The 14338-nt window shown below is 42.6% G+C and overlaps 1 protein-coding gene across 2 annotated transcripts in view; it reads left to right on the top strand.

Moving 5' to 3' along the window:
* The window catches only part of SCAF4 (SR-related CTD associated factor 4), a 74601-nt gene that overhangs the window by 51134 nt on the left and 9129 nt on the right, over positions 1-14338 (top strand). For both annotated transcript variants that reach the window (XM_054047972.1, XM_054047964.1), the window contains exons 16-19: positions 1226-1380; positions 11217-11391; positions 11525-11605; positions 11732-11920. In XM_054047972.1, coding sequence (XP_053903947.1) covers positions 1226-1380; positions 11217-11391; positions 11525-11605; positions 11732-11920 — 600 coding nt within the window. The remainder of the gene's footprint in view (positions 1-1225; positions 1381-11216; positions 11392-11524; positions 11606-11731; positions 11921-14338) is intronic.

Raw genomic sequence — 14338 nt, 5'->3', positions numbered from 1 at the left:
TGAGGTAAACCTGTCTTCGTACAGCTGAGTAGGGAAAAGCGCTGCAGTCTGTCCACACTGCCAGCTGCCAGCGCAGTGGTGTGGCCACACTTGCAAAATTTGCAACTGTGTTGGGAGCGGTGCATTATGGGCAGCTATCCCAGCATTCATGTGGCTGCAATGTCCTTTTCGAAACGGGGGTGGGGGAGTGGATTGTGACAGGGAGTGTGGGGGAGAGAGAGTGCTTTTTGGAGCATGTCAGCTCTCTATTTTGCAAGTTCCGAACTCCCAGCCCCCTGCTCATTCATTCACTCGCTCAAAGTAAGCTGCAAACTGTTTGCTTTTCTCTGTGGTATGAGCTTTGAAACCAGCACTTCCACATTCCTGCAGCCGGTCACAACAATGGAGAGGATTGGCCACATGACAAGGTGATTAGTACAGCGCTGCAAGCGTTTACACTCACACCTGTGAGTCGTAGCCACTCCGCTGCAGCTGTTATTCACATTCCTCTCGGAGATGTGGAGTACCTGCAGCGATGTTCCCAGGGAGATACTGCGCTGTAAGTGCCCTGCCAGTGTGGACGGGGAGTCAGTTACAGTGCTGGGGGAGGCTTTACAGTGCTGTAACTTGCAAGTGTAGCCAAGGCCTAAGAAAGCATTGATTGGCAATAGGGACCTCCCCTAAATATGTCCTCATTCCATTATAAAATGAGTTTGGAGCTATAGCAAATGCTCCTCTAGTGGTGCTTGACTAGTTTTTTCTCTTTCTGTTTTGCACAGGAGTGTGTTGTACCACACAGTAGTAATACAATATTAGTGCTCCCAACATGGTGATTATCAGAGGGAAAAGCTGCCTTTGCCTTGCCCTGGAATAACTAATTATGCGTACTGACTGCAGAGCTTGTTCCAAGCAACATCCCACTGTTTTCATTGTCACTAATGTGCTTCAGAATCCTTTGCAGAAATGCAACAGCAGTTCTGAATGCAAAGAACTGAGTCACATCAGCTGTTAAATGACTATTGGAAGAATTTTTTTTTATTTTACTTGCCTTGCTTTAGTGACTGCTTGTTGTACAGTCTGTATTTACAGAGATTTTCAGAAACATCTTTACATACAATTAGTTTATAGGGACAGCTAGTTGATTGTTTGCAACATAATCTTCACATTGGCTTTACTTAGCAGCAGTCGATAGTGACTAAATATTCATACTCGTTCAACTGAACTGGCTTCTATTTATTTCCTGTAGAGTGGAAAGGAATTTCTAAGAAATCTGAAAATGAAGTAGCTCAAAATGGAGGTGCAGAAACTACACATAATGAACCAGTGTCACCTATCCCTAAAGCATTGCCTGTTCCAATGCCTGTTCCCATACCGGCACCTATAACAGTACCTCCTCCACAGGTGAGATTGTTTACTCATTTCTCTCCATTTGCTGCTGGATAGCTGCAACTAGAAACTTATTTAAATCATAGTTCAACTTGTCAATTCACGAATTAATCATAGAGATGGAAGGATGGGGGAAACAGAAGTCACAGAGTATCTCAGGTAGTGTTTAGCCTTTTTTTATTCTGGTATGCCTGTCTAACTGGTAACCCTGGCAGTGTGTCTCACATAATCTTCTTTTCCCACATCCAGCTTCTACCTGATACCAACTGCTTCAATCTTTTTTTTACAAAAAAAAAAAAAAAAAAAGCAGTGCAACTTCAGCCTAGTCTCACTTCCCAGCTGAGCACATCTCAGCAAAAAGCAACTGGTCTGATCCTAGCTGCTGAACTAAGTCTCAATGATAGTAACAAAAGAACTTTAAAAATCACAGAAGATGGAGATGAGGTATATGTGACAGGTTGGATCACAGAAACCCCCTTGGGAACTGCCAACTGATGTGCCAAGACTACTTCTGCCCCTGCTTTCCCTGCCAGCTGAGGACTCCAGCACTCTGGGTACGTCTTCACTTACCGGGGGGTCCGGCGGCAGGCAATCCATGTTCTGGGATCGATTTATCGCGTCTGGTTAAGACGCGATAAATCGATCCTGGATCGATCCCGGAAGTGCTCGCCGTCGACGCCGGTACTCCAGCTCGCCGAGAGGAGTACGCGGCATCGACGGGGGAGCCTTCCTGCCGCGTCTGGACCCGCGGTAAGTTCGGACTAAGGTACTTCGAATTCAGCTACGTTATTAACGTAGCTGAATTTGCGTACCTTAGTCCGAAGTGGGGGCTTAGTGGGGACCAGGCCTCTGTCTTGTTGAGCCAGACACATCCGTCTGCTCCAAAACCAACCCAGGGTCTGAATTACGTGCCCCAAAGCTGCAGACCTAACTGAAAGCAGCCTACAGAAGTGTTCCTGTCTTTAACACTCAGATGCCCAACTCCCAATGGGGTCTAAACCCAAATAAATCCATTTTACCCTGTATAAAGCTTATGCAGGGTAAACTCAAATTGTTTGCCTTCTATAACACTGATAGAGAGATATGCACAACTGTTTCTCCCTCCCTCCCCCCAGGCATTAATACGTATTCTGGATTAATTAATAAGTAAAAAGTGATTTTATTAAATACAGAAAGTAGGATTTAAGTGGTTCCAAGTAATAGCAGACGGAACAAAGTGAATTACCAAGCAAAATAAAATAGAACACGCAAGTCTATGTCTAAGAAACTGAATACAGATAAAAACCTCACCCAGTAGAATTTGAACAAAAATTAGTGTTTTCAATACTTCACTGAGTTGGCCTTTGAGTACTTCACTAAAAGTTTAGAAAAATCTATTGTTATGGTGCAGTAATGCTGTTTCTTTGAGGAGTGTCCCTATGGGTGCTCTGCTTCAGGTGTGCATGCACTGCATATGCCTTCAGTCTGAGACTTTCATTAGCTATGTCAGTTCAGCCCGTGCATGCACCCTACACAATCTCATGCCCCACCCCAAGGCTATAGAGGGCTGCCTGGGTGAACCAACTATACTTCCTTCTCAACTGCCTTGGCCTGAGATGGAGGTTTAGTATGTCCACCTTGAGCGTGCCTTGGATGTTTTTTCCTCCCTGATTATTTAGTTTAGTTTTTTAGTTTAGTAATTGAAAGGATTAGTTTTGTTCCTCTGTCCTCCCTCTGGAGAGACTTCCTTTCCTTGGAAGGGCATGCCAGGCTCACCAGGGTTCAAAATGTGCTTCCCTTGCTGGGAAGCCATCCCTGTTAGTGATCCTGACAGTCACTGTAACAGTGGATGCATCCCTGTTGGGAGGGAGAGCTCCAAGGCAGATGTGAAGACTGGTTTCTTGAAGTGACCATCAACCTATTGGAACTCAGGGCAGTCAGGAGTTCCTGCCTTCATTTTCTGCCTCTCATCAGGGACAAGTCAATCTGTGTCATGCAACCTACAAGTAGGAATGAGATCTCCTCTCTCTGTGCGCTGAAGCAATACAGCTTATAAAAAGGCAGCCAGTCACGAACCTAGGGAGCAATGAACCAAGAAGAAGCAAACACAAAGAGTTTGCCTTGGAGTTCTCCTAGGGAGAGAGCACAGAGTTTTTGCCTTTCAGGCTTCCGGAAACAAGAAAAACATGGTCTGAAGAGGCTCTTGATACCTCACTACCCATATTTTCTTCCTTGTAATGTATCCGCTATTGCGACCTGTTTGGTTTTCTCCTGGAGGATAGAAGCGTCTTCATCTGTATGAAGTGCAAGCCAGTCTCCCTACTGGAAGAAAAGGTTAAAGGACTGGAGGCCGAAGTAGCGATCCTGCTTTGCATCAGAGAAAATGAAGACTTCTGGAATAAAAGTCAGGATTTGGTACTGTAGGCACAGCATTCTGAAGAATCAGAGAAGGCAGTGCAGGGGGGACTGAAGAGCAGTGAAGAAAATTGGCAGTGTGAGACCTCCAAAAGGAGGAGGGGAACCGGTATACCTCCAACACAGAGGCAAGCAACCATTTTCAAGCTCTCGGTACAGGTACCACTGTTGAGAATGCCTTTGAGTAATCTGAGGGAATGGATCAGAAGGAGACCCTCGTTGACTGGAAGGCATGGGATACATTGTCCTAAGAATAGGGGTTCCACTACTATCATTCCCAAGTGGAGGAGAAAGGTGGTGGTGGTCAGGGACTCCCTCCTAAGGGGGATGGAGACATTCATCAGCCATCTGGACTGGGAATCCCAAGAAGTGTGCTGCTTGCCTGGAACCTGAATTCAGGATGTGACAGAGTCTGACGAGACACATCAAGGCCTCGGACTGCTACACCTTCCCATTTATCTGCATCAGTGATACCGCCAAAAATAACCTTGAGCAGATCATTGCAGACTACGTGGCTCTGGGAAGAAGGATAAAAGAGTTTGGAGGGCAAGTGGTGTTCTCGTCCAGGCTCCCTGTCAAAGGAAAAGGCCTAGGCAGGCACCATCGAAGCATGGAAGTAAATGCGTGGCTACACAAATGGTGTCAGCAAGAGAGCTTTGGTTTCTCCGACAATGAGCTGATGTTTCAGGAAAGAGGATTATTTTGCTGGGATGAGCTCCATCTATCAAATACTGGGAAGAGCATCTTTGGTCATTGTCTGGCTAATCTTATAGGGAGAGCTTTAAACTAGATCTCAAAAATCTGGCCAATGCGCATCTAGGCTCAAGTAATGAAGACAAGGGGAAGGGGCTAAATTCTGGAAAAGAGATTAGAAATGACAACTGCATTAGAGAGGCAAGAAGAAAAATAGGGCAGTCTGTGAAATATCTTGTGATGCCTGTATACCAATGCAAGGAGTATGGGAAACAAGCAGGATGAACTGAAGTCATGGTATGTGAAGAAAATTGTGACTTAATTGGCCTTACAGGGACTTGGTGGAACAACTCCCATGATTGGAGTACCAACATTGAGGGATATAGCTTGTTCCAGAAGGATAAGTATGGGAAAAAAGGAGGTGGTGTTGCACTGTACATCAAGAATGTATACACTTGCTCCAAGGGCCAAGAGGAAATGAGCAGCAGTCTTACTCAGAGTATCTGGGTGAGGATAAAAAGTGAAAAGAATAGTAGTGATGTTACGGTGGGAGGTATTATGGACCACCAAATCAAGAAGAGAAAGTGGATGAGGCATTCTTCAAGCAGGTAATGAGATTAGTTAACAACATGAGCTAGTATTAATGGGGGATTTTAACTTCCCTTATATCTGTTGGAAGACCAACAGAAAAACATGATATGTCCTGAAAGTTCTTAGCATGTATAGGGGACAACTTTCTGAATCAGAAAGTTGAGGAAACTACTAGGGGGGTCATCCATTTTGGATCTGGTTTTGACCAACAGGGATGAATTAGAAATGAATGCAAAGGTGGTTGGAAACTTAGGAAGAAGTGATAATGATCTGATAGAATTCAAGATCTAATGGAAAGGAGGACATGAGAAGAGAAAAACAAGGACACTGGGCTTCAAAAAGGCAGATTTCAATCAACTCAGAGAAATAGTAGGCAAGGTCCCATGGAGAGACCAGTTAGGAAGAAAAGAAGTTGAAGAGGGCTGGCAGTTCCTTAAAGATGTAATACTAGACCTATTGGGATCCAGGAAGTGGGCGGGCGAAGCCATGGCTAGCAAGCCACATGTAGCTCTTTTACAGTTAAAGTGTTGCTTGCAGAGGCTCCCCCCTCCCCCCAATTCTTCACCTACCAGACATTGGTGGTGGGGGAGCAAGGGGCCTTCTGCCCTGTGACAGGGTGGTGGGAGTAGGGGCTTCTGCCCTGCAGGGCATGTCTGCTGGGGCTTGGGGCTTGAGCTGGAGCCCCAGAAGGCGCCTCCCCACATGGCAGAAGCCCCAAGCCATGACAGGCACACACAGCTCTCAAACGTCTGAAGATTATCATATGTGGCTTGGAGGGTCAGTAAGTTTGGCCACCCCCTTGTTGGAGGCTCAACATCAAGCTATTCTGATGCAGAGGAAAAATAAGAAGAGCACAAGAGACCAATGTGGCTGTACAAGAAGCTTTTCAGCTACCTAAAAACCAAAAAGGATAGATACAGAAAATGAAAGGAAGGGGCATGTCACTAAGGATGTATACATATAAATAGCACAAGCACATAGGGACAGAGTCAGGAAAGCCAAGTCAAGAAATAAGTTACAACTGGCAGGAAATGTTACAGACAACAAGAAGGGGTCCTACAGATGTATCAGACAAAAAAGAAAGATCAGGGATGGTGCGGGCCCGTGAAGGTGGTGTGCTGGTAACAGATAAGAAGGCAGAGTAGTTCAATGCCTACTTTGCTCCAGTCTTCACACACACAGTAACTTTGCTAGTCATCCAGTCTCATGTTATCATAGACAATAAAGGGGAAGAGATGCAGATTGGGATAAGTAAAGAACATGGCAGAGATCTTTTCATTAAATTGAATGAATTCAAGTCAGCAGGGCCTGATGCTATTCACCCCAGGGTCTGAAGGAATTAGCTGAAGAAATCTTGGTGCCACTGGCGATATTTGCAAACTCATGGATGATAGGAGATGTCCTGGAAGACTGGAGAAGGGTTAATGTAGTGCCCATCTTTTAAAAGGGGGAAAAGGAAGAACTGGGGAACTATAGACCAGTCAGCCTGAGCTCAATACCTGGGAAGCTATTAGAGTAATGAATAAAGCATTGCATTTGCAAATACCTTGATGATGATGGAGTGATCACTAGCAGCCAGCATGGATTTACCAAGAACAAATCATGCCAAACCAGCTTGATTTTCATCTTCGACATGGTAACTGATTTCGTGGATAGGGAGAATGCGGTGGACATAATATATCTGGAGTTCCTCAAGGCTTTTAACACAGTCCCAAATAACACTCTCATGAGTAAGCTGGAGAAATGCGGGCACTGTAGACCTACTATTAAATGGATACATAATTGGTGAAACTGCAAAGAATAACTATTAATTGAATGATGCCAGATTGGAAGGAGGTCTCAAGTGGGGTTCTACAGGGATCTTTTCTGGGCCCGGTGTTATTTAGCATCTTTATTAATGACCTGGATATAGAAGCATATTGATCAAATTTACAGATGAGACAAAGATGGGGTGGTTGCAAACCTTTGAAGGCAAAACTAAAATTCAAAGGGGTCTTGATAAATTGGAGAACTGGGCTATAAATAACAAAATAAAATTCAACAAAGACAAATGTAAGGTGCTACACTTAGGGAAGAACAGATCACAACCTCAACATGAGTCAAAAATGTGATGCTGTTGCAAAAACAGCTAATGCAATTTTGGGTTGCATTAACAGAGGCATAGCATGTAAGTCACAGGAGGTGATAGTACCACTCTATTTGGCACTAGTTAGGCCTCATCTGGAGTACTGTGTCCAATTTTGGTCACTGCTGTATAGAAAGGATGTAGAGAAACTGGAAAGGATCCAGAAGCAAGTGACCAAAATGACCAAAGAGATGGAATGCAAGCCATATGAGCAAAGGCTGAAGGAACTGGGTATGTTTAGTTTGGAAAAGAGGAGGTTAAGTGGAGACATGATAGCAGTGTTATGCTATACAAAGCACATGGGATCTTTTATAGAGAAGAAGGCAAATACGCCGCATTTATTGAAAATACAACAGTTAGCATATGCTTTACACACACACACACACTCACACTCCTGCCAGTTGATGTTTATAGTTACTAGTCTGTTGTAGCTCGAGTCAATCTAATGGCCTGTTAGATTGAGCACGAGTGTGGAGCTGGGCTCTATTGATCGCGATCCGATGCGCCGAGGCTTTGCAGGACTGAACCCATAGTTCCATGGCAAAACACTCCAGCTTTATAGTTGTAAATTTCCATTTGAGTCCATGCATTTTGCAATGTCATCCTGTCCTTAAGTGGTGTTAATCTTGGGGTTTTCTGCTGTTCTCATTTGATGGTTATTGTCGGGCTTCCCATCGTTATCTCCTATTTGTTGTCTCGCCTTCGGGGGTGCCTGCCTCACTTCTTGAGGTCATCAATGCTGCTAACATGTTTAGCATCGGATACAATGGATGTTTTCTGATTGTTTCCTGGTCTTTCCAAGTCTCTCACTTTTTCTTGACCATCTGGACATTTGTGATGGCTTTCACACCTTATCTTTTCCTGATGCATGCATTCCTCATTCACACAAACAATCTCTTACAGAAACCTTCAAAGGTATACAGACAGCAGTATTTTATATTCAGCAGAATACATTGTAAATCAAGCCTTGCTAAATCTTATAACTAAAACAATTCACAGTGGGGCTTCAGGCCCTCAACATTCCTCTAATCTTCTTAACATAGATACAATACAAGATCCTGTCTCTTACTTACTAAAACCTTAAAACAAAGAAATATATATTTAACTAGAGTGCCTAATTTGTAATACATATAGGAAACCATAGTAGACATTACAACTTATCCTAAAATAAAAGGGTGACCATAATCAGTCGTAAGGATTGTTCTGGTCTGTCATTCCTTTCTGCTATTCAAAAAGAGTGGCTGGCAGGATGAAATCAAATCATACATTAATTCTCATAGTACAATTATAAAATCCTGCTCCTACAGCAGTCTTCAAATACTTTAAAGGCTGCCATGTGAAAGATGGAGAAAAATTGTTCTCTCTTGCCACAGAGGGCAGGACAAGAGACAATAAGGTTCAAACTACAACATAGCAGATTTAGATTAAATCTCAGAAAAAGCTTCCTAACTGTAAGAACAATATGTCAATGGAATAAACTGCCCTAGGGAAGTCATGGAATCTCTTTCACTGGAGGTTTTCAAAAAGGGGCTGGATAGCCATCAGTTTAGACCTACAGCAAATCCTGCACCTTGGCAGGGAGTTAGACTAGATCAGTGGTTTTCAAACTTTTTTTCTGGCAACCCAGTTGAAGAAAATTATTGATGCCCGTGACCCAACGGAGCTGGGGATAAGGGGCTTGGGAGAGGGCTCTGGGCTGGGGGTGCAGGCTCTGGGGTGGGGCTGGGGATGAGAGGTTTGGGGTGCAGGAGGGGGCTCCGGGTTTGGAGGGGGCTCAGGGCTGGGGCAGGGGATTGGGACGTGGGCTTACCTCAGTTGGCTGTGGTGCAATGGGGGTGCTAAGGCAGGCTTCCTGCCTCTCCTGGCACCGCGGACTGTGCTGTGCTGCGTCCCGGAAGTGGACACCAGCAGGTCCGGCTCCTAGGCAGAGGTGTGCTGCTCTCGCCTGCAGGCACCGCCTCTCCCTGCCCCCCAGCTCTAGAGTGCGGAGCCGGTGCTCAGGGCGGGGGCAACGTGCAGAGCCCCCCTACCTAGGAGCCGAACCTGCTGCTGGCTGCTTCCGGGGCACAGCAAGGTGTCAGAACAGGTAGGGACTAGCCTGCCTTAGCCGGGCAGCACTGCCAACAGGACTTTTTAATAGCCTGGTCTGCAGTTCTGACCAGAGCCGCTGCGACACAGTGCCTTGCATTCCGTGACCCAGTACTAGGTCATGACCCGCAGTTTGAAAACCACTGGACTAGATGACCCTTGCGGTCTCTTCTAACCCTATGGTTCTGTGATTCAAATGTTCTTTTGTCAAGTTTTAAAGTACAAACTGTTTTAGTAGTTAGTGTCCACTAGTTAATAATAGTGGTATTTGGAAACTCATCGTTATGCAATGGACAACTTACCTTAGTTGAAAATTTTTTCTAAATCAATGGAGTCTAAATTTTCTTGTCTGAGTATCAAACATTTTTAAAAAGGACTAGGGCTACAATCAGTACTTTGAAGCAGATGCTTTGCCTTTTTCCATTCCTTTCTAGCAGCGGCAGCTCCAGGCACCAGCACAGCAAGTGCGTGCCTGGGGTGGCAAGCCACTGGGGGGCGGCCTGGCGTTCGCTCCGAGGGCGGCAGTCAGGCCACCTTCAGCGGCATGCCTGCGGGAGGTCCGCCAGTCCTGCAGCTTCGGCAGCAATTCGGCGGCAGGTATGCCAAAGGCGCGGGACCGGCGGACCTCCGGCAGGCGCGCCACCGAAGGTGGCCTGACTGCCGTGCTTGGGGCGGCAAAAAAGCTAGAGCCACCCCTGCTTTCTAGGAAGTAGATACGACCCAAAAATCCACCATTGGTCAGTAATTATATGTAGTCTTCCAAATGACCCATTAGAGATCTTTTTAGGTCTCTCAATTAATGAGGCAGCCTTTTTAAAACTTACATCTTCAGTATGTTTTAGTAGTATCATGGCTATTACTATTGGGAATTGGGAAAAGAAAATGCTCTCCTCTTATTACTTGGTGTAATATACTGAGAAAGTTTTGTTTCGCTTATGTTTGGGATCTAATTTTAATAACGAAATTAATGCATTAAATTAAAACTCAGCAAAGAGGACAAACATCTATCATATGTAAACACCAGAAGTCCTTTTATTTTAATTTTCAGATAAGATACATTAACCAGATGTAATGAATGAGATGTTGATTTACACGAAAAATTCCAGTGAAAATGTCCATGTACACTAGCAGGAAATACAGAAAACTCTCATAACACCTTTATGAAAACTAACGACTGTATCTAAGAAATATAACCAAAACAATACACACAACAGGAAGGAAATGTAAATTAAAACTAACTTTATAACATTTTAAAATTGGAAATATTATGTTGAGGCATATTTCAGGCAGTCTAAACTTAAATGAAAATAAATTCAAGTCCGCTCTGAAAAACAAAATTATATTTAAAAAAAAAGTTATGAGAATGGTGGGATGGGGTTGTATGTTCCTCTCAATCTCCATATCAAATTTGCTTATTTTATGGCAAAAAGACAATCTCTGATAGATAACTCATGCAAACTCAGCTTAGGATCTGAGAGTTGAGCTGGGTCTTCCCTTCTTGTGCAATTGCCCTGTTTCATTCATTCTCTCTGAAGCACCTGGCATTGGTCACTGTCGGAAGACAGGATGCTGTTGTAGATAGACCATTGGTCTGACCCAGTATGGTGGTTCTTATGTTCTAAGGAATACAGTTCAGTTAAATCAAGAGCTATCATGGGTCTCCAGTGCTATTAGGAGTAAAAAATACCTACTCAGATGCGACGGAATCCGTGACCAAATCGTATCCTTATTTATAAGGTGCCATTTTTATCTAGTCACTTTTCAGAGCAGAACTGCAATTTAATCTGATGGTGTTTTGTGTGTTCTCCAGTGTTTGAGTAAAATCACAGCCATCTGTGATCAATTTCAGTTTTGACAGTAAATTTGTTACTTTGTCTTGTCTAACAAAGTAAGCACAGCAGATTATTTCTCACCAAATGCATGTGGTTTTAAGGCTAACTCTTCCTTCCTTCCTTTGTAGGTTCCACCACATCCATCGGTTCCACCACATCCATCAGGTCCACCTGTAGTTGGTGCACTTCAGCCGCCTACTTTCACGGCTCCTTTAGGGATCCCTCCTCCTGGGTTTGGCCCTGGTGTACCACCACCACCTCCATTTTTGCGACCTGGATTCAATCCAATGCATTTGCCCCCAGGTATATTAAGTACTTCTAGAGAATATACTTTGATTTAAACTTATAACCATAACCATTAAAAGTGTCTGCACTAAAACATGATCTAAAAGTACACAGTGTTAAAATTTGTCAATTTTTGTGTTTGTTCATATAGGTTTTCTTCCTCCTGGACCGCCACCTCCTATAACCCCTCCAGTATCTGTTCCTCACACTCCAGGAATAAGCATCCCAAATTGTAAGTGTGTGTGTGTGTGTGTGTGTGTGTCTACATTGATTAAGGGGACTATAGAGAGAAGGAATTAGATGTATGCAGGGAAAAATTACATCTAACTTTTCATATATTAATGTAATTGTTCCTCAGCTACTGTGGCTGGCATAAATGAAGACACTACAAAAGACTTATCTATTGGAAATCCCATTCCAACTGTGGTTTCTGGATCGAGAGGGAATGCTGAAACTGGTGATGGTTCCAAAATATTTGGGACTGTTCCACCACCTGTAGCACCTACTAACATACCTCCACCTGTCACCCAACCTATTTCACTTCTTGGTAAGTTCATTTTTTATTGTTTGCATATTTTTCAATTTATGCTCAGTTTGTTTAAGAAACAGGGTGTTTTTTGTTGTTGTTTTTTTTTAAGTAAACTAGGAGGTTTATGCTTCTTTCCTTGTTATCTATTTAAAATGTATGGGAAACTAACACAGTTCAGAGCAAGCTGTGTACTGAAATTTCTGTCTTGTTTATGTATGGCCAGTACTGGCCTTTTTATACATTTGCCTTGGTCTAGAACAAGCATTTAAACTTTAATTTTGTCTTCTGTTTCCTCATAAATGAAGACCCTATATTGTTAATCTAATTCTAAATCTTGGATAAAGTTTGGGACTGACTGACTCAGTCTAATGTTTAGACAGTTCCAGCAAATATGTACACTCATCCAAATAAGACTTTTAATTTAGCAATTATCTTTATGACATCCAGGTGTTTGGTCATATGGCATGATCTGTGCTCTAAGCTCGAATTTTGTGTGCATGGAGGAAATTGTACACATCCATTGAAAGAGTGCTATTTTCCTGAAAATAAATTTTAAAAAATCTGAACAATTGGTATATTATTTTTGTCTACAAAAATGGTAATTTTATATATATTGTCTTGACCTAGCTCTGTTGTATGCAAAGCTTTAGTAACTGCCTGTGGTACATGATCTCTTAAGTGTTAAATCTTAATAAATATTTACATTATAGAAGAAGAGATTTGAAAACATATTAGATTTGTACATACCAAAGTTGGTTTACTTGATTGATTATTTATTTTTTAAGTACATGTGAATACATGCAGATTGTAAAGGCAATTTAGTTTTCTACGGGTATGTTAAGAATGTCTTTCACATACCCCTTACTTGTTTCTACCAGTATGGGTCATTTTATCACATATGCACTCAAAAGTCTGCTCTAATTTTCAGATTGATTACAATAAAATAAAATACTTGTATTGCAGCAAACCATCTTTTAAATTTGGTTGTGGGAGTTTACGAAGAAGAGCTTGGCATGCATGATATAAAAGGATAACATTATTTAGAATAGTGTCCAGAAATTTGCTAAGTGCGTTACAGAAGTAGAAGGACATGGACCTTACCCTGAAAAATCTCATAGTGGACATGGTGGCAAAGATATTTAAAGGTGATTAGTGATTTTTTTTTTTTTTGGAGGCTCTCACTTGGAAGCTCAAAAATTGAGATAACTTGGAGACCTGATTTTCAGAAAGTGCTGAGCACACGCCCTCTGAAAATCAGGCTGCTTTAAGGTGCCTCTAAGTGGACATTCAAAATCAGTGTTCACTTGTGAAAATCTAGTCCAGTGTGACAAGTGGGGGATAACAAACTGTAGGGAGGTGTGGCTTGAGAGAGGATGGTGGTTATAGTGATAAGATCACTTGGTTATTCAGTCAAGGCATGTGGACATCTTGATGTCTCGATTTTTTTTTTTTTTTAAATAACTGACTCAGTATAAAAATGTGGGTTTTTTTTAATCTGTTTGGTAATGGTACCATAATGTATAACCTAGATCTTACTCAAAACAATTAAATTTATTAGAGTATTGTACTGTTTGCTGTTTGACTTTGTATATAAGGGATTTTATTTAGTGAAGTGAAAACCAACTTCATAAAGGAAAATAAATTCAAGTGACATTGTCAGCTTTTAAAAAAAATCAAAACATTTCTGAATCTTTTTAATTGCTGTGTTTACATGTGAAAGAGCTTAGAGAAATTGACTGAAAATTTTTTCTCCATTTTTATCAGTTTAACTTCATACATTGACAGTACTTTGCATACAGGAAAAACTGTGATGCTGATCTTACAGTCAGATTAGTTTATTCCAACATTCTGGCTATTTACTGAGTGGGGTATGGGGAGAAGCATTTTTTGAAAAGTTATTGTAAAAGCAGAATTTTTCAAGCGGGCTTGTTTCAGGTACTATACCTGTCCCTACTTTGCCACTACTAAAAATGACTATTTCAAGTTGATAGGTGTCCCTTTTACATTAGAGATTATATATACCAAGGAATTATGCAAGAACATGCAGATGAGACAAAAAAAACAACACAGGACCAGTAGAAATAAATATATACAAAGAGATGCATGCATTTTACAAATTAAAAGTCAGAAATTAACATCCTTGTTGTATTTACTAACTGAAAATCAACTGAAATTCTCGCACCCTTAAAAAAACAATATTCAAAGTGCATTACCCCTAGAGCAGGGGTGGCCAACCTGTGGCTCCGGAGCCACATGCGGCTCTTCAGAAGTTAATATGCGGCTCCTTGTATAGGCACCAACTCCAGGGCTGGAGCTACAGGCACCAACATTCCAATGTGCCGGGGGGTGCTCAATGCTCAACCCCTGGCTCCACCCCTTCCTGCCCCTGAGCCTGCCATGCCCTTGCTCCTCTTCCACCCCACCCCCACCCCCCGA

The sequence above is a fragment of the Malaclemys terrapin genome, chromosome 1, assembly GCF_027887155.1.
Source record: "Malaclemys terrapin pileata isolate rMalTer1 chromosome 1, rMalTer1.hap1, whole genome shotgun sequence".
NCBI lineage: Eukaryota > Metazoa > Chordata > Testudines > Emydidae > Malaclemys > Malaclemys terrapin.
Note: the sequence above shows the minus strand (reverse complement) of the source record. Positions and strands in the feature narration are given on the sequence as shown.